We start from the raw sequence: 24,074 nt of genomic DNA, 5'->3' as shown, positions 1-24,074 counted from the left end.
CAATAATAAAGAATAAATTTAGAAGCTAAACAGCATCACCAAAAAGACCAACTAGACATATCACAAAAAATGGAAAGGAAAATTAATGTACCATATATATGTACATTAAAATTAAAAAAAAAAAAGCCATAGTGCATAATAGTATTTTTACTCAATTAGCTTGATGATCATAATCAATGACCAGCACCAGGGCTTGGGATCTCTCCATGTTTTCTGTAGAAATCATAATCATCAGCTGGTGGAGATTCTTAGCTTAATCTTCCATCTCTATAGCCTTATGTAATATTGAGGATAATAATAATAATATTGCTTCTTTCAAATTAACATGGCATGCAATGCCACCATCTGAATTACAACCCTCCTCAAGATTATCATGATAATGATGCATTTAATCCTTCTTGCATGTTCTTCTCCTTGCTTATCCAAAGCACTCTGCTCATAGGTGCAACCAAGCATTGAATTGCTACCAGTTTTTCCGCATCACACAGGCTGCTAGTCCCCATCATAGATTCAACAGTTTCAGGGAAGAAATCACACTACTTTCAGGATCTCTGAGAACCCAATACCTATACAGGAAATCAAAGTTTTTACTTGTCAAGTTTACTATAAGAAGCATCATGAGATAGTCCCATAGTTCTGGCAGAATATAGAAAATAGAACATTGGTTTTATGAAAAATAAAAACATCAACCTATGGAGCTAGCACTGTGTTTATATACATATATTTGATGAATTTAATTTTTGCCAGTTTGGATACTAACATCTGATGTCTTTCAGTAAGCACAACCAAGATATAATGGCCAACACACAAACAAGATGCTTGAAACCGCTCCTTTCTCAAAGTCAATATAAATCAAGGAAGCCTTCTAACAACCATTAGTTTATCATTGAATGTTTGCATTATCATATCTATGAAACGACTTGCAATCTTAGACTCTACATTAAAAACAGAGACAAGGAACAACTACGAGGAATGATAGAAATTTTCAGTAATGAATAACATCGGCAGAAAAAACTTTAAAACGGTATGTAACCTTGATTATTTGCTTTCTTTGCAGCAGAAGCAAATTCTTCACTTGACATAATAGGTGATTCTAGAGATTCATTGGTATAGCAAGTTGCTCCATTCATAAACCTAAACAAAGCAAAGTACAGTGAATAAAAATATACATGCAAGAGGTAGTTGCAAGACATAGACAATGCAAACTTACTTCAGTGCACCCCAATTCTCACATTGCCTCAGCCATGAATTTATGTTGACTCTTCAATCTTCCATGAGGGCAAATCTGGAAGGCCCAATGCAAGATAAACAAAACATATACTTTCATAAATATTATAAATAGATTGGAGCATCTTCAAAATCTACTACTTATTTTTTAAGTGCCCAAGATGACAAAAATAAAACAAAATTAAAATTAAAATTCGATGGCATAAGAAAAGCAAGTCTTTTCTTGCTAATTAGAATGACTTTTCACGAATAAAGCAAAATATTTCAGGATGTGTCTACCTGTATGCGGCCACTCTCATTGCACATCAAACGGTACAAAATCAGAATCAACAGTAGCATTAATAGTTATCCACTGCATTAAACCATGCAAATACCGTAAGCAACAAGGAAGCGATAAAAAAAGGTTTGCTTTTTGTTCTTTTCTAAGGATCTAAGTTGTTATCCTTAAAAAATTGGAAAAATTGGCACCCACAAGAAGTTTTTATTTGAAAAGTAAAACTTGAGAGAGTGTAAAGGGTAGCCATATTACAGAGAAAATGGTTAAGAATGAAAAGATAATAAACATTGTGTTGGTGTATTAACAACGGAATGAAAACGGTTGATGCAAACAATTAGCATTGTAATTGGAGAGAACTGAGTTCAGGGAAGGTCAGAGCAAGAAAACAAACCTGTACGAATTGAATATGTGGGTCTTCCATCTCTTCCAACTTACGCCTCAAAGGACATTCTTCCCCTAAGTAGATATTTTCTATGGAGGCAAGCAAATGTTCTTCTGTGATATTCTCAAGCTTTCTACAGTTACCAATTGCTAAATTTTTGAGGGAGGTAAGATGGTGAAGCCCCTTGCAATCAAGCGTCTCCAGATTTGAGAATGTAGACAATTTTAGACACACAAGAGAAGCAGGAAGTGAACCCTCTCCTGGGAACGACTTAACTTCATTCCATTCGTGAAGGATTAGACGGGTAAGGCCTTGACTCTGCAAACCCTTTGATGTTATCCACCTCTCTAGTTTCTGGCACTTAATGACTTCAAGAGTTTTCAGACTCGGCGGGAGGCACTCCCCAGCAAAACAATCGATTTCTGGGCAATTGCGTATATACAGCTCCTGTAGGTGGGGAGCAGCCAACGCTAGAGCCGGCAGGGATACTAAACCGGGACATTCTGTGATCCATATATAACACAGACTTGGAAGAGTCTGTGGCATCTCAACATATTCGATCTTTTTGCATCCACGGATTGCGAGTTTCTTGAGATTTGGAAGGGCCCCCAATGGAAACAACGTCAGTGAATCACAATCATACACATCTATCTCCGTTAGTGACTTGTGGTGCAGTTGCTCTGAGAATGTTAATTTTGGACAATCACAGATGACAAGATATTGTAACGAAGCAGGCACATAATCTGCTGAAATTGATATGGCTGAACAACAGTGCTTGATAAACAGATGTTGGACGCGTGGTGGTTGGATGTGTGGCAGCCACTCCAATACGGACTTCGCCAGCTGGGTTCCTGTGATGTCTACATTGTGCGTGGTCGCATCTGTATAAAAACCAGAATTCAGCACATGTAATTCGTGAAGCTTGGGAGCCCTTGGCAGCGAACATGCAAGCTCTTCACATTCAACAATCATAAGTTCCTCCAGAGCCGGAAGGTGAGCAGGCAGATCTCCTCTTAACACCGGACAGCTTCTTATTTCAAGGATTCTAAGCTCAGGAAAACCATCAAACTCATCAGGAAAATGCCACTCCCGCCAACGATACATATACTCAATTTTCAGAGTTTCAAGAGATTTGAAGGGTGTCATCTCCTGAAATGATGCATTGTTTTTGTTGTAGAACTCAGAATCAATTTTCTCCAACCCATCAAGTTTAGAAATCTCCAGATGCTGTAAAGAGGGTAACTGTCCCAGTGAAGGAAGCTCACAACAATTTATACAACTATCCAGACTCAATTTGGTCATATTGGAGTAGCAAGAAAGGCCTAACCAATCTGGGAATCTTTCACCCGGATAACCCTTAATTGATAACTCTTTCAAGTTTTGATGAGGTTGTAACTTGTCAAGAATATCTCTTTCGGTTTCAACGTCATCATTGTCACCATTTGGAAGCCATTTCAATTTTAAAGTGTTGATGTGCTTCTTGTTACCCATCCTTGCCTCCAAAGTTTCAACACTATTCTTCACGTTCTCCAAGTTGGAAATGCAAAATGAGCCATGAAGGTTGTCCAGTGGTCCCAATTCTCTTATCCCATTCTCTTCGTGCTTGCCGACAATATAATCAGTTAAGAAATTTAGATGCTTTAACTTGCTCATTTTCTTTGGCATCTCTTCTAGATCGGAAACACCTCGAATGTCAAGGTGCCGCAGGTTCACAAGCTCTTGCATGCGGCTTGGAAGCATCTTAAGCATATAACAATTCCTCAACTTCAAAGTTTGGAGATTGTACAATTTAAATATTGACTCAGGCAATGCCATAGCATATGTGTTAGAGAGATTCAAATAACGCAAATGAATCAGTTCACCTATTGAATCAGGTAATGACTCTGGAGAAATCTTTTTGAATGACAAAACTCTTAAACATCCCAAATGTTGTAGAAAGCTTTGAAAATTAACTGAATCACAATAGGCAAGCAAAGAAAAATCTAAAAATGTTCTCGTGTGTATTGCTTCAGCCTCTCGAATTAATTCGATGCTATCAACAAATGCTCTAGTATTTGATAAATGACGAGTTTTGCTATCTATCATGCGTTGATTGCCAAATTCTGTGAGTTTGAAATAGAATTTCCCAGCAAAAAGTGTTGCTAAATCATGCATGAGATCATGCATTACAAATAACTTTCCATTAGTATTGGAAGGTTGGAAAAAAGACCTCGCAACTAATTCATCAAAATATGCACAACCAGTCATTTCTAATGTGTTAGCTTTCTTTGGTCGTAAAAGATCTTCAGCCATCCATAACAAAATTAATTCTTCTTTGTCAAATTCATAATCCTTGGGATATAATGAACAATAAACAAAACACCACTTTAAATGTGAAGGGAGATAATAATAACTAACTCTTAATGCAGGAACAATCTTACAGTCATCTTCCGAGAGTTCCCAAATTTCACATTCAAGTGTATTCTCCCAATCCACTTCATTATACTTATTGCGCAATAACCCCCCAAGTGTCTTTACGGCCAAAGGTAACCCCTTACATTTTTCAACAATTTTTCTACCAATTGGTTCTAGAGTTGCATATTGTTTAGAACTAGTAGAAATAGATGAATGCTTCAAAAACATTGACCAACAATCTTCCTCCGACAATAAACTTAGTCGATGATATAGATTGTTAGCTGCAAACACAGAAGCAACATTTTCACTGCGGGTTGTTAAGAGAATCTTACTTCCATTATTCCCAAACCCAAAAGGTTTTAGAAAATCCTCCCACATGTCTCGTCGATCATCCCAGACATCATCTAAAACAATTAAGAATGTCTTTCCTATCAACTTTTTCATCAAAACAGTCTGAAGTAAATTAAAATTATCCATGGTACAGGGAAAAGAATCTATTGCCCCTATTATTGTCCTTGTAACATTAATAGGGTCAGCATTTTCAGCAACACACACCCATGCTCTAGTGTCAAATTTTCCAACGACTTTGGCATCATTGAAAACCAGTTGAGCCAAAGTAGTTTTTCCTATTCCGCCCATTCCCACGATGGGGATCACAGTCACACGCGATTCAGCATGACAGGTATCATCTAACAGCAATTTGATTATCTTCTCCTTTTCTTCATCACGACCAAATACGTCAGAACTTACAATAAGGGATGTGGATGGAATTCTCCATGATGAGAAGTCCACCTTGGCACTCTCTCTTAGACGAAGTTTACCTTTTCGTCCTACAACAGACTCTAGTGTGCCAACTATATTTTCAATGACATTGACACCACTATCTTCAATAATTGAATCAACAGCGCGAGACCAGAAGGAAGAGTTACCTGGATCCCTTGGACCAGCAGTGGCAGCTTTGGTGGAGAGTTCATCAAGCAAGTCATCAGCCATATAGAGAGCATCTTGAAGATCAACAAGCCACTTCTTCACTCTTTCATCACTGAACTGCTTCAGCTCAGCATCGTCAAGCACAAGTCCAACATCACACAGGCAATCGTCCAACCTTCCAAGCAACTCCAGGGCAGAGTCATTTCCTTCACGGACAAAGTCATCTTCAAGTATTGAAGACAACTTCTTTGAAACAGCATCAATAAAAGAAGAGAGATAAGCTCCACCTTCAAGTTTTGCAGCCATGACTGAAAATCAAGTGCAGCAGATGATGAGGAAAGAATGACAGGGTTGAGGAATTTGTTGGTGGATGGATATAATGTATTCAGATCTCTGGGTTTTCTCAAGGACAAGGAATCTCAAGTGTTTGCCGTTTGCAGTGGACTAACCATGTTAGTGGCTTAGTATTATATACTTGTATAGCGCTGAAACATGTATAATAATTAAATTGAATCCACTTGCACATAAAATATTAATTTAATAAAGAGGAGTGCTAGGGAACCAGCAATTTTTGTATTTTGTAACCATCAATTGGCCATCAATAGCATATTCAATGGTGTGAGATTACATCAAATGGTGGGAGATCACTCACTTTTCTTTTGATGGTTAAGTGCTGACAATAAAATACAAAAGTTGCTAGCCCCCTAGACTTTTCCTTTAATAAATAATAAAACATACAACGTTCCTTGACTTGAATGATTTGGGACACCTTGGCTCCAGCCTTCACAAACAATAATTTAAAATCCTTCCAAAACTAAGCCATAAATTAAAAGATATTGACTTAGTCTTCCTCACAATTAATTTGATTAGTGGGTGCTGAGATGTTTTGACAGATCTCATAATAATAATAAAGAATAATTCTATTATATTATATTGGTGGTTGTGCAAATACCGGTTAAAATAATGGGAGCAATTATAGGGAGAAAAAGGCAACAAAGTGTAGAAACATAGATGGTTCTCTTGATTGATTTTGTGCTGTACACAGAGAGTAACGTTTTATATATTTTAGGGTAAAATGTCTCATTGTTTTTGATTAATTAAGCTAAACTTCTATTTCAACTGTCCTCCTTTCACTATGAATTATAATAAGTAGTATATGAATTACACGGCATACAAGACTTAGAAGTTAATATATGAATTACACGGCATACAACTGTCCTCCTACAAGCTTTGCATTTGTACTTTAAAAAGGTACCTGAAAAGATTTTGCTGCCCTCAAACTTGATTGAAGCACTGCCAACTGCAGAGAGAGAACTAACTTGTGCAGTAAAATGTGGAGAAAAAGAGGTCGAAGACATTGTGAGACAAATTATATGAAACTGAAAGCAACATGCAAAGGATAAAAGCAAGGAAGACAATCCAGTTATTTATATGTTAGCATCTGTTGATGCAATTTCTGTGCTATTAGTAGTTCTTGCAGCAGTTAACATCATTTACATTAAAAAGAGGAAGCAAAAAGGTAGAACAAACAATACTGCAAAAGAGCATACATGATTGATATTGTTACTGAACTAAAGGAATGTTTGGCTACAGTTACAAAGTTAGCTTGAAAAAATTAATAGTTGCAGAACCGCGATCATGAATTTGGCTACAGAAAGCAGCCCCTTGGCTTGATGTTACATAATGATGCTTAAACAAAATTGCTCAATTACGAATTTATCGTTGTCATGAATATTTGTATCTTGAAATTCAGATCAAAAACAACTTTATTCTCTTTCTTTTCAGTTGGTTCTTGATTTATAAAAAAGACCAATACAAATGATGTTATAATTGATAAAGAGAACATATATTATCCTGATTCTTAATACAATTTAATCAGCAAGATTATTTTTAATATAAAAAAGACTAACCAAGACGACAAATCCCACTATCAAGATAGACAAAGAGGACATTACCAAAATTTTGCTAAAGAATAATTTTCCGAATTACAAAATTTTAGTTGAAAAGTGATCAAATTTGTATAATTAATTAAAGAAAATCACAAAAGCTATTGGCTCATTATCTATTCCAGTAAAAACAATAATCTTTCTTTGCCTTTTTGCCTTGCCAATAACTAATGATCCACCTATTTCCAACAACAGAAACTTGAAAGTTTGTTTTCCCATTTGGTGTATCATGATTTGGATCAAGTATATACATAGTCAAACATATGGTTGTAGAGTTAAAAACAAAAATCATACACATTATTTTAGGACAACTCCCAACAGTGGCATGAATGTATTGATGGAATTCCTCTAAAAATTATTTTTCTAGTGCTTTTACTTTTACTACTAGAAATTTGCCAAACACGCTAAAAAATAAAAAAAGATCTTTTTTTATTGAAAAAAGATCTTTTTTTTATCAAAATAATGGCGCCCAAACAAGCACAAATTTATATCTTTTTTTAAAAGATCTTTTTTCCTTAAAAAAATGTTTTTCATATAATAAATAAATAAAAAAATATTTTTATATCGTTATACCCAAATATAATTGATAAATAAAAAAGATCTTTTTACATGAGATATCCAAACATAAAATTACTTTTACTTTTCTATAAGATCTTTTAAAAAAGATAATTCGAAAAAAGATCTTTTCTTAGAAGCTAACCCAAACAAACCCTACAAATAACTTAAATTAAGCAAATAACAGGCAGAGTCAAGAAAGACGAATGAATGAAACATGCGTATGCTACTTTATTTATTTAACTGTATTATTGACAAAGAATAGTAAAATAGAATAAAGAGGGTTATCAATCAAAAGCATTTTAGAAGTGTAAAAAAGACTCCAACCCTCTCAAGGCCATAACACTGCATAGGCAGTGAATATTTTAAGGCTTGCCCATGCCTTGTAGTTATAAGGTCACACCCTTAGATGAGTTTTTCCATTATGCTGAGGTAATCCTATCCTACTCCTCACAAAAAGCCAGGTAAAACTAAATAGGAGATTAATAGAAAACAAAATTAGCCGCAATTCCTTGCCTACTCAAGAGTTGAATTTAGAGATGATCAATAATCGCATTGGTGAACTCGGTTGTCTTTGCTTTGCCTCCAAGATCAGCAGTTCTGCAATTGCGTTGAGGATGGCATTTTGAATGTGGTCCGCTTTGTCATGGATTTGCCAAATTCTACACAAGTATTGCAGAGGAAGATCCAATTTTGAGTTTAATGTTTCACCTCCTGTGGGTCTTCAATTCTAAGAATCTCAGACTAAAATTCTTCCCTCAAACACTTAAATGGGTTTCCACTTCAGCCACCAAAGCCCCTCCTTCAGAAGACCCACAACACTTCGTTCGTATTTTCTTCAATGCAAGACAAAACCACAACCACTACGAATGCGAGCTTGCACTTGTTTCCGCTCTCAAGTGTTGTTCCTCATTCTCCGCCGCTCTGTTGGGCCGCCAGTTCCATTCCTTGGTCGTCAAACTCGGATTTCATTCCAACACCTTCATTCGTAACAGCTTGATCAGCATGTACTCTAAATGCGGCTCCTTGTTCGATGCCCAGTTGCTCTTTAAGGCTTGTCCTACGTTGGACCATGTTTCTTGTAATATCATGGTGTCTGGGTACATGAGAGCTAGCCAAATTGGCTATGCCCGCCAACTGTTTGACGTAATGCCTGGTAAAGGTTTTGTATCCTATACCACCATGATAATGGGTCTTGTTAAAAATGGTTGCTTTGGGGATGCCCTTGAAGTTTTTAAGGACATGATGGATCACAGTGTGGTCCCTAATGAGGTCACTTTGGTGAATGTAGTGTCTGCTTGCTTACATTTTGGTGAGATATGGAACTGCCGGATGGTTCACGCATTGATTATTAAGTTGGTTGTTGAGGGGCAGGTAGTTGTCTCGACTAATTTGATGCATGCTTATTGTGGTTGTTTGGGTTTAGGGGAAGCGAGGAGGCTGTTTGATGAGATGCCTGAGCCTAATTTGGTGTCCTGGAATGTGATTTTGAATGGGTATTCAAAGGCGGGGCATCTTGAGATGACCAAGGAGTTGTTTGAGAGGATTCTTGATAAGGATGTTGTTTCTTGGGGGACGATGATCGATTGTTGCATCCAAACAACTTGTTTGCATGAAGCTTTGGTGATGTATCGTGCAATGCTTCAGAATGGAATAGGGCCTAATGAAGTCATGGTTGTGAATTTGGTTTCAGCATGTGGTCGTGAGACAGCAGTCAGCGAAGGTCGGCAATTGCATGGAACAGTTGTTAAAAAAGGATTTGACTGTTACAATTTCATACAGACTACGATCATCTATTTTTATTCATCTTGTGGGATGATGGACCTTGCCAATTTACAATTTGAAGTGGGTGTAAAGGATCACCTAAAATCATGGAATGCTCTTATTGCTGGATTCATAAAAAATAAAATGATGGAGCAGGCAAGGCAAATCTTTGAAGAGTTGCCCGAAAGAGACGGATTTTCGTGGAGTACAATGATTGCTGGCTATGCACAAACTGAACAACCAAGAATGGCTCTTGATCTCTTCCACAAAATGATAGCTAGTGGGGTCAAACCAAATGAAGTTACCATGGTGGGTGTATTTTCCGCAATTGCCACTCTAGGTGCATTGAATGAAGGAAGATGGGCCCATGAGTACACTACTAGTGAATGCATTCCTTTGAATGACAATTTATGTGCAGCCATGATTGATATGTATGCAAAATGCGGGAGCATCAACACCGCCTTACAATTTTTCAATCAGATTCGAGACATTGTGTCTTCCGTGTCTGCATGGAATGCAATTATATGTGGATTAGCATCACACGGACATGCAAGTATGTGCCTAGAGGTTTTCTCTGATTTGCAAAGGTATGGTATTAAGCCCAATCCAATTACATTTATAGGAGTCCTTAGTGCTTGTTGTCATGCTGGGCTGGTGGATCATGGGCAGAGAATATTTCGAAGCATGAAGAGTGTATATAATGTTGAACCAGATATCAAGCATTATGGCTGTATGGTTGATCTTGGTAAGAAGAGTATTGTGGAGTCAGAGAATGGAAAGAATGCCTGGGTTCAGTGGTGTTGTAAGATAGTTAAAGAAGTTCCATACACATTGTTTTTGCTAATTTATCCAATGAATATGCTGAACTTTTCAGTAAGTTTTCCTTTTAGAAATCATCACTGAGCCGTTTTTATATATTGTCTAGAGCTCCTTAACAATTTTGATTCAAGTATATATTTATATATGAGCTTCAAAATAATATTTTCTTTTCCTTCAAGTTTATTGCAAATTTATTTTGTAATTTGTAACTTTGGAACCTAGAAAGAATTTAAGGGGAATTAGGAATAGTAGATTACTTTTTTTTTTCCCACTGTTGGAAATTAAAACATGATAAGATTGCTGATACAAACCAAGGTGGACCAACTTCTTACAAGATGTTGTGTATAGAAATGCTTTTAACGATGAAGGTTTAGGTATAGTTCTCTCTGAATCCACTTCCACATAAAATATTAATTTAATAAATAATAAAACATACAACGTTCCTCGACTTGAATGATTTGGGACACCTTGGCTCCAGCCTTCACAAACAATAGTTTAAAATCCTTCCAAAACTAAGCCATAAATTAAAAGATATTGACTTAGTCTTCCTCACAATTAATTTGATTAGTGGGTGCTGAGATGTTTTGACAGATCTCATAATAATAAAGAATAATTCTATTATACAATATTGGTGGTTGTGCAAATACCGGTTAAAATAATGGGAGCAATTATAGGGAGAAAAAGGCAACAAAGTGTAGAAACATAGATGGTTCTCTTGATTGATTTTGTGCTGTACACAGAGAGTAACGTTTTATATATTTTAGGGTAAAATGTCACATATTGTTTTTGATTAATTAAGCTAAACTTCTATTTCAACTGTCCTCCTTTCACTATGAATTATAGTAAGTAGTATATGAATTACACGGCATACAAAACTTAGAAGTTAATATATGAATTACACGGCATACAACCGTCCTCCTACAAGCTTTGCATTTGTACTTTAAAAAGGTACCTGAGAAAGATTTTGCTGCCCTCAAACTTGATTTAGAGGCACTGCCAACTGCAGAGAGGGAACTAACTTGTGCAGTAAAATGTGGAGAAAAAGAGGTCGAAGACATTGTGAGACAAATTATATGAAACTGAAAGCAACATGCAAAGGATAAAAGCAAGGAAGACAATCCAGTTATTTATATGTTAGCATCTGTTGATGCAATTTCTGTGCTATTAGTAATTCTTGCAGCACTTAACATCATTTACATTCAAAAGAGGAAGCAAAAAGGTAGAACAAACAATACTGCAAAAGAGCATACATGATTGATGTTGTTACTGAACTAAAGGAATGTTTGGCTACAGTTACAAAGTTAGCTTGAAAAAAATTAATAGTTGCAGAACCCCGATCATGAATTTGGCTACAGAAAGCAGCCCCTTGGCGTGATGTTACATAATGATGCTTAAACAAAATGGCTCAATTATGAATTTATCGTTGTCATGAATATTTGTATCTTGAAATTCAGATAAAAAACAACTTTATTCTCTTTTTTTTCAGTTGGTTCTTGATTTATAAAAAAGACCAAATCAAATGATGTTATAATTGATAAAGAGAACATATATTATCCTGATTCTTAATACAATTTAATCAGCAAGATTATTTTTAATATAAAAAAGACTAACCAAGACGACAAATCCCACTATCAAGATAGACAAAGAGGACATTACCAAAATTTTGCTAAAGAATAATTTTCCGAATTACAAAATTTTAGTTGAAAAGTGATCAAATTTGTATAATTAATTAAAGAAAATCACAAAAGCTATTGGCTCATTATCTATTCCAGTAAAAACAATAATCTTTCTTTGCCTTTTTGCCTTGCCAATAACTAATGATCCACCTATTTCCAACAACAGAAACTTGAAAGTTTGTTTTCCCATTTGGTGTATCATGATTTGGATCAAGTATATACATAGTCAAACATATGGTTGTAGAGTTAAAAACAAAAATCATACACATTATTTTAGGACAACTCCCAACAGTGGCATGAATGTATTGATGGAATTCCTCTAAAAATAACTTAAATTAAGCAAATAACAGGCAGAGTCAAGAAAGACGAATGAATGAAACATGTGTATGCTACTTTATTTGTTTAACTGTATTATTGACAAAGAATAGTAAAATAGAATAAAGAGGGTTATCAATCAAAAGCATTTTAGAAGTGTAAAAAAAGACTCCAACCCTCTCAAGGCCATAACACTGCAGTGAATATTTTAAGGCTTGCCCATGCCTTGTGGTTATAAGCTCACACCCTTAGATGAGTTTTTCCATTATGCTGAGGTAATCCTATCCTACTCCTCACAAAAAGCCAGGTAAAAAACTAAATAGGAGATTAACAGAAAACAAAATTAGCCGCAATTCCTTGCCTACTCGAGAGAAGAATTTAGAGATGATCAATAATCGCATTGGTGAACTCGGTTGTCTTTGCTTTGCCTCCAAGATCAACAGTTCGGTACCTCCCTTCTGCAATTGTGTTGAGGATGGCATTTTGAATGTGGTCCGCTTTGTTCTGGATATTCAAATGCCGTAACATTGAAACACCAATCATCAGTAAAGCAGTTGGATTTGCCAAATTCTACACAAATACAAGCCCAGAGAAAATACAGGTAAGCAACAGAAATAATGAAATATAACCTAAATTGAAAAAAGGTTGCAAGTTTCCAACGTTAGAACTTGTTTGTGAGTTGTGACCACTACCGGAGAAGTAAATTGACAACAATTACTATTCACAATATTTTCCTTTTTCAAAGAAGAAAGAGACACCAAATTAGTTTTCCGAAATTGCAGAGGGCAAACTGATATTGAGCACTTTCATGAAACAAGCATTCAATAAATCCCATATTTTGTAATAAGTTGATAACAAGGTGAAAAGATCCATAAGTTAGCGTTTGGAAGCAGGGACTGGAGGATTGGTTCTCAGTATTGTGTTTGGCAACCAGAGACTAGAACTAAAATTTCGGTCCCAAGACACAATTTCAGTCCCTTCAATACCTCAAGAAAGTAGGGTCACATGGTACTGAAATTTCTAGAGACGGAACAGAAACTTTAATAACATTTGTTTCCACAATTACCCTCATCCAAAATTTCTGTTACTAAGGTAATATCAGATAATATAAGGTTGAGAAAGAACTTTGCAGCTTACCTTTCCAGCAATATCAGGTGCTGAACCATGTATAGACTCAGCTAGTGCAATACCTCCCTCACCAATGTTGCAGCTGAAACATGTATGAAATGATGTCAGATGATAAGATTGTAACTTCAAGCTTTTGTTGACCAAAGTGCAAAAATTACCTTGGTGTAGAGCTCTGTGTTCTAGGGTCAATTTCAGTCCCTACATACATAGTGCACTTCCCACTCTCTGGGCACATCAGCTGCTTTGAATATCTAATCATTGCAAAGGTAAGAATTCAGAATTTTACTACTAAATTCTTTGAGAACCATATATAGAAAGATACAGAACCTGTATCAAATATTAAACAAGTGAAAAATTCATTATTGGCAACTGCATAAATCAAATAAGCCCACCCACGCTTATATCATAGATAAATAAAATCTACATTTAGACCAGCGCTTTATGTGGAATTAAGATAAATTGAAATTACAATTTGATAAATATTATAAATAGATAAATAGATTGGAGCACCTCCAAAATCTACTACTTGTCTCTTTACTCTTTAGTGTCCAAGATGACATGGTTAAAAAAGAGAAAAATAAAAATAAAAACAAAAACTCGATGAAATAAAGCAAAATAATCTATTGGTATGAAGTATGTGTATCTCATGGTACATTAAATGGTACAAAATCAGAGTCAACAGTAACATTAATCATCATCCAAATCTGCGATAAACCATACAAATACTGTAAGCAATAAAGAAGCGATCATGAAAAAGTAAACCTTTCCATTTTTTTCTAAGCATCTGATTTGTTATCCTTAAAAGAATTGGAAAAATTGGCACCCAATTATTGTCAGTGAAATAGGTAGCCACAGTACAGAGAATGGCTGAGAATGAAAAGATAATAAACTTCGGTTTGGTGTATCAACAAGGGAATGAAAATGGTTGATGCAAAGAATTAGCATTGTAATTGGAGATCAGAGCAAAATCACTTACCAAGAGAATTGAATCCGTGGGTCTTCCAGCTTATGCCTCGGAGATGATGAAGCCAATTTGGAAAGTTCCAGAATTCTAGAACCACTTAACTTCATATCATTGATCAAGAATAAGACGGGTACGGCCTTGACTCTGCAAACCCTTTGATGTTATCCAACTCGCTAGTTTCTGGCATTGCTTGATTTCAAGTGTTTCCAAACTCTGCGGGAGACACTTCTCATCAAAACAATCAATTTCTGGGCATTTGTTTATACAGAGCTGCTCTAGGTGGAGCGCAGCCAACCCTAGCGGCGGCAAGGATACTAAATTGCGGCAGTCCGAGATGCTTAAATAACGGAGACTTGGAAGAGCCTGTGGAACCTCAACATATTTCATTCTTTGGCATTTACGGATCGTGAGTTTGTTGAGATCTGGAAGGGACCCCACTGGAAACACCGTCAGTGAACCACACCCCGCTACATAGATCTCCGTTAGGGTTTTGTGTTGCAGTTGCTCTGAGAACGTTAATTTTGAACAATTACGGATTCTCAGGTATTTTAAAGAAGCGGGCAAACAATTTGCTGAAATTGATATGGCTGACTGACAGTTACTGATATGCAGGAATTGGACACGTGGCTGTTGGATGTGGGACAGGCACTCCAGTACGGACTTCGCCAGCTGGGTTTTTGAAATTACTACATTTTGCGGTGCCGCAATCATCGTAGGAAATCCATCACCCTCTACATTTAATTGGTGAAGCTTCGGAGCCCTCGGCAGCAAACAAGCAAGCTCTTCACATTCAACAATGGTAAGTTCCTGCAGAGCCGGAAGGTGAGCAGGCAGACCTCCACTTAACACCGGACAGTTTATTATTGAAAGGATTCTAAGCTCAGGAAAACCATCGAACTCATCAGGAAAATGCCACTCCCGCCAATTAGCCATGTTCTCAATTTTCAGAGTTTCTAGAGATTTGAAGGGTGTCTCCTGCTCGAATGATCCACTGTTGTTGTAAAACGCCAAATCAATTTTCTCCAACCCATCAAGTTCAGAAAATTCCAGATGCTGTAAAGAGGGTAACTGTCCCAGTGAAGGAAGTTCACAAGAATTCATACAAAAGTACAGATTCAATTTGGTCAAATTAGAGTAGCAAGAAAGGCCTAACCAATCTGGGAATGTTTCACCACGATAACCCTTAATTGATAACTCTTTCAAGTTTTGATGAGGTTGTAACTTGTCAAGTATATCTCTTTCACTTTGAAAATCATCAATGTCACCCTTTGGAAGCCAATTCAATGTTAAAGTGTTGATGTGCTTCTTGTTACCCATCTTTGCCTTCAAAGCTTCACCACTATTCTTGATGTTCTCCAAGTTGGAAATGCAAAATGAGCCATGAAGATTGTCCAGTGTTCCCAATTCTCTTATCCCATTCTCTTCGTGCTTGCCCACGATATAATCACTTAAGAAGTTTAGATGTTTCAACTTGCTCATTTCCTTCGGCATCTCTTTCAGACGAAAAGCACCTCGAATGTCAAGGTAGTGCAGGTTAACGAGATCTTGCATGCGACTGGGAAGCATCTCTAGCTTAAAACAATTTCTCAACTTCAAAGTTTGGAGATTGTATAACTTACATAATGACTCGGACAATGTCACAATAGGTGTGTTAGAGACATTCAAATAACGCAAATGAATCAATTCACCTATGGAATCAGGCAATGACTCTATAGAAAAGTGTTTAAATGACATAACTCTTAAACACACAAATTGTTGTCGTAAGAGCCAAGAATCGCTTTCAATATCAATTGATTGACCATAGCAAAGCCAAGTAAGATCTAAAAATGTTCTGATGTGTATTGCTCCATTATAGGCACCTTGAAATAATTTGATGCTATCCTCATATTTTGTAGCATATGACAAATGACGAGTTTTGTTGTCTATCTTGTGTAGATGGCCAAATTCTTTGAGTTTGAAATAGAATTTCCCAGCAAAAAAAGTTGCTAGATCATGCATGAGATCATGCATTACAAATAACCCTCTCTGAGTACTAGAAGGTTGAAAAAATGACCTTGCAACTAATTCATCAAAATAAGAACAACCAATTTTTTCTAATGTGTTGTTCTCCTTTGATTGTAAAAGATCTTCAGCCATCCATAACAAAATTAATTCATCTTTGTCAAATTCATAATCCTCAGGAAATAATGAGCAATATACAAAACACCGCTTTAAATGTGAAGGGAGGTAGTGATAACTAACTCTTAATGCAGGAACAATCATATTGTCATCTTCAGAGAGTTCCCAGATTTTACATTCAAGTATATTCTCCCAATCCCCTTCATTATACTTATTGCGCAACAAGCCCCCAAGTGTCTTCACAGCCAAAGGTAACCCCTTACACTTTTCAACAATTTTTCTACCAATTGGTTCTAGAGCTGCATATTGTTTAGAATTAGTAGAAATGGATGAATGCTTCAAAAACACAGACCAACAGTCTTCCTTCGACAATAAACTTAGTCGATAATGTAGATTGTTAGCTGCGAACACAGAAGCAACCTTTTCACTACGGGTTGTTAGGAGAATCTTACTTCCATCATTTCCATATTGAAAAGGTTTTAGAAAATTCTCCCACATGTCTCGTCGATCATTCCAGACATCGTCTAAAACAACTAAAAATGTCATTCCTGTCAATTTTTTCTTCAAATCGGTCTGAAGTGAATCAAAATGATCTATGTTACAGGGAGAAGAATCTATTGCCCCTATTATTGTCCTTGTAACATTAACAGGGTCAGGATTTTCAGCAACACAAACCCATGCTCTAGTGTCAAATTTTCCCACGACTTTGGCATCATTGTAAACCAGTTGAGCCAAAGTAGTTTTTCCTATTCCACCCATACCCACAATAGGGATCACAGTCACAGGTGATTCGGCATCACGGGTATCATCTAACAGCTTTTTGATTATCTCATTCTTGTCTTTGTCCCGACCAAATATGTCGGAACTTAAAACAAGAGATGTTGTTGGAATTCTCCATGATGAGAAGTCCACCTTGGCACTCTCTCTCAGACAAAGTTTACCTTTTCGTCGTACACCAGACTCTAGTTTGCCAACTATATTTTCAATGACATTGACACCGCTATCTTCAATAATTGAATCAACAGGGCGAGACCAGTCATAAGAGTTACCTGGATCCCTTGGAGTAGCAGTAGCAGCTTTAGTGGAGAGTTCATCGAGAAAGTCATCAGCCATATAGAGAGCATCTTGGAGATCAACAAGCCACTTCTTCACTCTCTCGTCACTGAACTGCTTCAGCTCAGCATCATCAAGCACAGGTCCAACATCACACAGACAATCATCCAACCTTTCAAGCAACTTCAGCTCAGAGTCGTTTCTTTCGAGTACAAAGTCATCTTCAAGTATTGAAGACAGCTTCTTTGAAACAGCATCAACAAAAGAAGAGAGATAAGCTCGACCCTCAAGTTTTGCAGCCATGATTGAAAATCAAGTCCAGAAGATGATGAGAAAAGAATGAAGGGGGTTGAGGGAAGTTGTTGTAGGTAGATCGATGTAATGTATTCAGATCTCTGGGTTTCTAAAAGCACAAGGAATCTCAAGTGTTTGCCGTTTGCAGTGCACTAACCATGCTCATTGCTTAGTAATATATTTGTATAGTGCTGAAACCTGTATAATAATTAAACTGAAACCACTTGTAGATAAAATAATAATTCAATAAATAATAAAACATACAGCATTCGTTGACTTGAATGATTTGTGACACCTTGGCTCCAGCCTCCAAATACAAGAATTTAAGATCCTTCCAAAACTAAGCAACAAATAAAGATACTGAGTTAGTCTTCCTCACAATTAATTTGATTAGTGGGTGCTGAGTTGTTTTGACAGATCTCATAGTAACAAATAATACTATCATACTATATTGGTGGTTGTGCAAATACCGCTTAAAATAATGGGAGTAATTATAGGGAGAAAAAGACCAAAAGAGGTGTAGAAACATGGATGGTTCTCTTGATTGATTTTTGTGCTATACAGAGAATAATGTTTTATATATTTTAGGGTAAAATATCTCATAACATATGAGACTTAGAAGTTAATATATGCCTAGAGGCTACAAGCCTTAACATAGAAGACAAGCTTTGCATTGGTAGTTAGTTTAAAAAGGTACCTGAAAAAGATTTTGCTGCCCTCAAACTTGATTTAGAGGCGCTGCCAAGTGCAGAGAGGGAACTAACTAGTGCAGTAAAATGTGGAACAGAGTGCGTAGAAAATAAGGAGCTCAAATACTTTGTGAGACAGATGATATGAAACTGAATAGCCTCATTCATTGGTGCAAAACCCAAATCTATGTGAATCTGATCCTTGTGACAAACAGGCAAAGGATAAAAGCAAGGAAAACAATGCAGATATTTATAAGCTAGAATCAATTTTTGTGCTACTAGTAGATCTTGCAGCAGTTAACATCACTTACATTAAAAAGAGAATGCAAAATGGTAGAACAAACAATACTGCAAAAGACCATACATGATTGATGCTGTGACTTGTGACCAAGGTAAAGGAATGTTTGGCTACGGTTACAAATTTGGCTCGAAAAAATTAATAGTTGCAGAGCCGTGATCATGAATTTGGCCACAGAAAGCAACCCCTTGGCATGCTGTTACAGAAAGAGCCCTTTCGCGTGCCTCATGCATATTTGTATCTTGAAGTTTTTGGGTTCAAAGAACAACTTTATTCTCTTTTTTTAGTTGGTTCTTGGTTTATAAAAAGACCAATACAAATATACAATGTTGTTTTAATTGATATAGAGAACATATACTATCTTGATTCTTAATACAATTTAATCAGCAAGATTATTTTTAATATAAAAAAGAATAACAAAGAGGACAAATCCCACTATCAAGATAGAGAAGGAGGACCATATCTAAATGTTGCTAAAGAATAATTTTCCGAATTATAAACTGTGTAAAAATTATCAAACTTTTATCATTAATTAAAGAAGAAGAAAAAAAGCTATTGTCTCATTGTTCCAGCAAAAACAATCATCTTTCTTCACCTTTTTGTCTTGCCAATAACTAGTGATCCACGTACTTCCAACAACAGAAACTCGGGAGTTTGTTTTCCCATTTGGTTTATCATGATTTGGATCAAGTATATACATAGTCAAACATATGGTTTTGGAGATAAAAACAAAAATCATACAGGCAGAGTCATGATTGTATTTTAGAACAAATCCCAACAGTGACATGATTGTATTGATGGGAATTCCTCCAAAAATAACTTAAATTAAGCAAATAACAGGCAGAGTCAAGAAAGACGAATGAATGAAACATGCGTATGGTACTTCATTTATTTAACTGTATTATTGACAAAGAATTGTAAAATAGAATAAAGAGGGTTATCAATCAAAAGCATTTTAGAAGTGTAAAAGACTCCAACCCTCAAAAAGCCATAACACTGCATGGGCAGTGAATATTTTAAGGCTTGCCCGTGCATTGTGGTTGTAAGGTCACACCATTAGATGAGTTTTCCCATTATGCTGACTGCTGAGGTAATCCTACTCCTCGAAAAAAGCCCAGGAAAAATAAATAGGAAATTAACAGAAAACAAAATTAGCAGCAATTCCTTGCCTACTCAAGAGCATAATTTAGAGATGATCAATAATTGCATTGGTGAACTCGGTTGTCCTTGCTTTGCCTCCAAGATCAGCAGTTCGGTACTTCCCTTCTGCAATTGTGTTGAGGATGGCATTTTGAATTTGGTCCGCTTTGTCATGGAGATTCAAATGGCGCAATATTGAAACACAACTCAGCAGTAAAGCAGTTGGATTTGCCAAATTCTACACAAGCACAAAGTTTCATAGGTTAGAACATGTTTGTGACCAATACCAGAGAAGTAAATTGACAACAATTACTATTCACAATTTTGTTTTTCAAAGAAAGAGAAGTTCAAATTAGTTTTATGAAATCACAGAGGGCAAACTGATCTTGAGCACCTTCATGAAACATGCATTCAAATCCCATATACTGTAATAAGTTGATGATAAGGTGAACCAGCTAATAGATAATATAAGGTTGAGAAAGAACTTTGCAGCTTACCTTTCCAGCAATATCAGGTGCTGAACCATGTACAGCCTCAGCTAGTGCAATACCTCCCTCACCAATCTTGTAGCTGAAACATGTATAATGATGTCAGATGATAAGATTGTAGCTTCTAGAATTTGTTGACCACAGTGCAAAATTTACCTTGCTGTCAAACCCAAACCCCCAACCAAGCTGTTGAATATCAGATTAGATCTGTTTTGATATAGTTTCCATCTTTAGATATCTGATTCTGTTGGATCTCCTAGTATTAAGGGATCTGATTCTATCTCCTAGTATTAAGGGATCTGATTCTATCATATCTCCTAGTATTAAGGGATTTTATTTCTGTACCTATGTATATATATATATATATTGACGCTGAGAGATGATTCTCTCAAGGGAATTAATCCAAAACACAATCCTTGTCTCACTCCATTCGTATATTTCAAGTTGGTATCAGAGCGGGTTCCGACCCGGCTCTGGTTTCTATTTGTTTTTTCTTCTTTTCCGGTTGCAATCTCTCAGCCGTGTTCCCTTTTCCCACCAGCTGACACTATTAGCTGTGTCTCTTCGTCAGAAACCTTTTCTTTTCGGCCAAAACCTTGTCAAACATCAGACCCACTCCGAAGCAACCTCAGGATCAGAACCGGAAAGCCAAGTTCGGCCTGTCCCCAAAATTTCTCCGCTGCCCAGGCTTTTTCCGGCCCTCGTTTCCCTTCTGCAGGTGTTTTCCGGCCGTTTCTGAGTGTCTACCATCATGTCTTCTAAGGTAACCCCCGACACCAACTCCAATGGTGGTAAACCGGCTGTTCTAACATCTGTCGTTTCTGGAACCGCTACAATGACCTCTGAAAAATTGATGGGTGCCAAAAATTACCTTTCTTGGGCTGATTCTGTGGAACTTTGGTTCATGGGCCAAGGCTATGAAGACCACCTTACTAAATCTGTTGATGATGTTCGCGCCGCTGACAAAACCACTTAGAAGAAGATTGATGCCCAGCTATGTAACCTTATGTGGCAGACCATTGATCCACCAAAGCTGACTATGTTTCGGGCTTACAAAACTTGTAAAAAGGTGTGGGATCGTGCTAAAACTTTATACACTAATGACATTGCAAGACTTTACCATGTTGCTAAGAAGCTGTGTAGTTTACAGCTTCAAGGAACTGATATGGAATCTTATGTTGGGGCTGTGGAAGCTGTCAAGGAAGAGTTTTCGACTCTCCTTCCCTATGTGTCTAATGCTGATGACCATCATGCTCAACAGGGAAAGCTGTTTTTGGTGCTTACGTTACTTGGGTTGCCAGCTGAACTTGAATATCTTCGGCAACAAATATTGGGCACCTCACCCGTTCCTTCCCTTCAAGACGTATTTGCACGACTCTTGCAATCCGGCCCCTCTCTTGAGACCCATACTTTCGACCAAACTGCATTGGCATCCCAATCTTCTTCTCAAGTGTCCTTTCAAGTGCCCACTCGCGGCGGCCGTGGGGGTCGTGGTAATGGTCGTGGTAATCGTACTCGCCCTAGTTGTACCCATTGCCATAGGATTGGTCATACTCAGGATAAATGTTATGCTCTCCATGGTCGTCCTACCAAGGTAGCTAATGTTGTCCAAACTAATGAACCATCTGACGTTCACTCCGCCGCACAACCACAAGGGATATTTGTCTCTGGCAATGATTATGATGAGTTTCTCAAGTACCAAGCTTCAAAGCAGGCATCTACTCCCGTTGCTTCGGTGGCCCACTCTGGTAATTCTGTTGCTTGTATCTCTCATTCCTCTTCTCTTGGACCATGGGTCCTTGACTCAGGTGCTTCTGATCACATTTCTGGTACTTCTTCTGTCCTCTCTAAACTTGAACACCCTGCATTTCTTCCTTCTATCACTTTGGCTGATGGTTCTAAAATTGGTGCTAAGGGAATAGGTCAAGCTACTCCTCTTCCTACATTACCTTTGAAATCTGTTCTTTACATGCCCAATTGTCCTTTCAATTTGATTTCTATTAGCCAACTTACTCGTTCTCTCAATTGTTCTGTTACCTTTTTTGCTGACTCCTTCATTGTGCAGGATCGAGGGACGGGACAGACGATTGGTACAGGATGTGAGTCTCAAGGACTGTATCGGCTTGCCTTACCCACTACTACTGTGTCTTCTGTTGCTACTGTTGAGTCTCCGGACGTGGTCCATTGTCGCCTGGGACATCCCAGCCTCTCGAAATTACAAGCTATGGTCCCGAGTTTATCTCGTCTTACTACCTTAGAGTGTCAAACTTGTCATTTAGGTAAACATGTTCGTAGTTCTTTTTCAAGTCGTGTCAATACACGGGCTGCGTCTCCCTTTTCTGTTATTCATTCTGATGTATGGGGACCTAGTCGGGTTACTTCTCATTCAGGTTTTCGTTATTTTGTCACCTTTATTGATGACTTTTCTCGTTGCACTTGGCTATATTTAATGAAGGACAGATCTGAATTATTTGTACATTTCAAGTCTTTCTGTTCTGAAATTCAAAACCAATTCAAAACTTCAATTAAAATTTTACGAAGTGATAATGCTCGTGAGTATTTTTCAGCACCCTTTTCGTCTTACTTGTCCTCCAAAGGCATTCTACATCAGTCATCTTGTCCTCATACCCCTCAACAGAATGGTGTGGCTGAGCGTAAACATCGTCACTTGATTGAAACTGCTCGCACTCTTCTTCTCCATACTCATGTTCCCCTTAAATTTTGGGGTGAGGCTGTTCTGACTGCATGTTATTTAATTAATCGTATGCCTTCTTCTGTTTTGCAAAATCAAGTTCCTCATTCCATTTTATTTCCTCATGAGCACATTTTTTCTCTTCCACTACGAGTCTTTGGTTGTACTTGTTTCATCCATGATCTTACCCCAGGCAAAGACAAGTTAACTGCTCGTTCTATCAAATGTGTTTTCTTAGGGTACACTCGATTTCAAAAGGGTTATCGTTGTTATTCTCCAGCTCTTAATCGTTTCTTCGTGTCTGCATATGTCACTTTTCTTGAGAATACCCCTTTTTTCTCTGCCCCCGACATCACTTCACCTTCCATTATGGAGGTGCTTCCTGTTCCTTACTTAGATGGGCCTCCTATTCCCACAAAGCCTCTCCAAGTTTATCATCGCCGCCCACGGCCTACAGTCCAAGATAACTCATCTCTTGAACCCGTGGCTGAACCGTCCTTGGATCCTTCTTCGGGAGTTAGCAGTAGTCCTCCTATTGCTCTCAGACAAGGTACTCGTTCCACCCGTAATCCTAATCCTATTTATAATTTTCTCAGTTACCATCGTTTATCATCTTCGCACTATGCTTTTACCTCCTCTTTGTCTTCTGTTTCTATACCCAAAACAACAGCAGAAGCTCTTTCACATCCAGGGTGGCGCCAGGCTATGATTGAGGAGATGTCTGCCTTACATTCTACTGGTACTTGGGATCTTGTTCCACTGCCACCGGGCAAATCTACTGTGGGTTGTCGTTGGATCTATACTATTAAGGTCAGCTCAGACGGAACCATTGATCGATTAAAAGCCCGCCTTGTGGCTAAGGGCTACACTCAAATCTTTGGTTTGGACTATGGTGATACCTTCTCTCCTGTTGCGAAGATGGCCT

At 37.4% G+C, this 24,074-nt stretch overlaps 4 protein-coding genes across 10 annotated transcripts in view; 1 reads left to right on the top strand and 3 right to left on the bottom strand.

Annotated features, from left to right (window-relative positions):
- The window catches only part of LOC107615980 (putative disease resistance protein At3g14460), a 33,763-nt gene that overhangs the window by 2,706 nt on the left and 6,983 nt on the right, over positions 1-24,074 (bottom strand). Inside the window, exons 1-5 of one of the 5 annotated variants that reach the window (XR_002354378.1) lie at positions 18,540-19,662; positions 18,138-18,182; positions 14,390-18,040; positions 13,572-13,664; positions 13,423-13,495 (exon numbers count right to left, since the gene is read on the bottom strand). Coding sequence is in view for 2 of the 5 variants with exons in the window: in XM_021112187.1 (XP_020967846.1) it covers positions 15,331-15,430; positions 15,531-17,851 (2,421 nt within the window). In the remaining 3 variants the exon portion in view is untranslated. Of the gene's footprint in view, positions 1-13,422; positions 13,496-13,571; positions 13,665-14,281; positions 19,664-24,074 lie in introns of those variants that run through there. The other 4 variants (XR_001614498.2, XR_002354377.1, XM_021112187.1 and 1 more) reach the window with 4 other exon arrangements.
- On the bottom strand, positions 23-5,667 carry LOC107615973 (putative disease resistance protein At3g14460). 2 transcript variants are annotated; one of them, XM_016317984.2, is made up of 5 exons: positions 1,896-5,666; positions 1,507-1,579; positions 1,211-1,285; positions 1,034-1,134; positions 23-566 (listed from the first exon to the last, which is right to left on the bottom strand). In XM_016317984.2, the coding sequence occupies exons 1-2, from the start codon at positions 5,514-5,516 to the stop codon at positions 1,523-1,525; spliced, it is 3,678 nt and encodes a 1,225-aa protein (XP_016173470.1). In that variant the 5' UTR covers positions 5,517-5,666; the 3' UTR covers positions 23-566; positions 1,034-1,134; positions 1,211-1,285; positions 1,507-1,522. The 2 variants fall into 2 exon arrangements, with proteins under 2 accessions (XP_016173470.1, XP_020967836.1); XM_021112177.1 differs by lacking the exon at positions 1,507-1,579 and having other exon boundaries at positions 1,896-5,667.
- On the top strand, positions 8,188-10,479 carry LOC107615979 (pentatricopeptide repeat-containing protein At5g19020, mitochondrial-like). Its single transcript, XM_016317991.2, has one exon. It carries the CDS (start codon positions 8,414-8,416, stop codon positions 10,376-10,378), a length of 1,965 nt encoding a protein of 654 aa, XP_016173477.1. The 5' UTR covers positions 8,188-8,413; the 3' UTR covers positions 10,379-10,479.
- The window catches only part of LOC110267056 (isocitrate dehydrogenase [NAD] catalytic subunit 5, mitochondrial-like), an 8,413-nt gene continuing 4,028 nt past the window's right edge, over positions 19,690-24,074 (bottom strand). Inside the window, exons 5-8 of one of the 2 annotated variants that reach the window (XM_021112204.1) lie at positions 20,614-20,644; positions 20,467-20,539; positions 20,066-20,207; positions 19,690-19,953 (exon numbers count right to left, since the gene is read on the bottom strand). In XM_021112204.1, the coding sequence (XP_020967863.1) occupies positions 19,886-19,953; positions 20,066-20,207; positions 20,467-20,539; positions 20,614-20,644 (314 nt within the window). In that variant the 3' untranslated portion in view covers positions 19,690-19,885. Of the gene's footprint in view, positions 20,208-20,466; positions 20,540-20,613; positions 20,645-24,074 lie in introns of both variants that reach the window. The other variant, XM_021112205.1, reaches the window with a different exon arrangement.

The sequence above is a fragment of the Arachis ipaensis genome, chromosome B09, assembly GCF_000816755.2.
Source record: "Arachis ipaensis cultivar K30076 chromosome B09, Araip1.1, whole genome shotgun sequence".
Classification (NCBI taxonomy): Eukaryota; Viridiplantae; Streptophyta; class Magnoliopsida; order Fabales; family Fabaceae; genus Arachis; species Arachis ipaensis.
This window is presented reverse-complemented; position numbering and strand designations above follow the sequence as displayed.

Excerpts from the sequence above, each read along its gene's own strand:
- LOC107615973 (XM_021112177.1), bottom strand. The coding sequence starts at position 5,516 with ATGGCTGCAAAACTTGAAGGTGGAGCTTATCTCTCTTCTTTTATTGAT. Across the intron at positions 1,286-1,895 it reads CACATATTCAATTCGTACAG|ATTTGCCCTCATGGAAGATT; the intron begins GTTTGTTTTCTT and ends TGGGCCTTCCAG.
- LOC107615979 (XM_016317991.2), top strand. The coding sequence starts at position 8,414 with ATGTTTCACCTCCTGTGGGTCTTCAATTCTAAGAATCTCAGACTAAAA.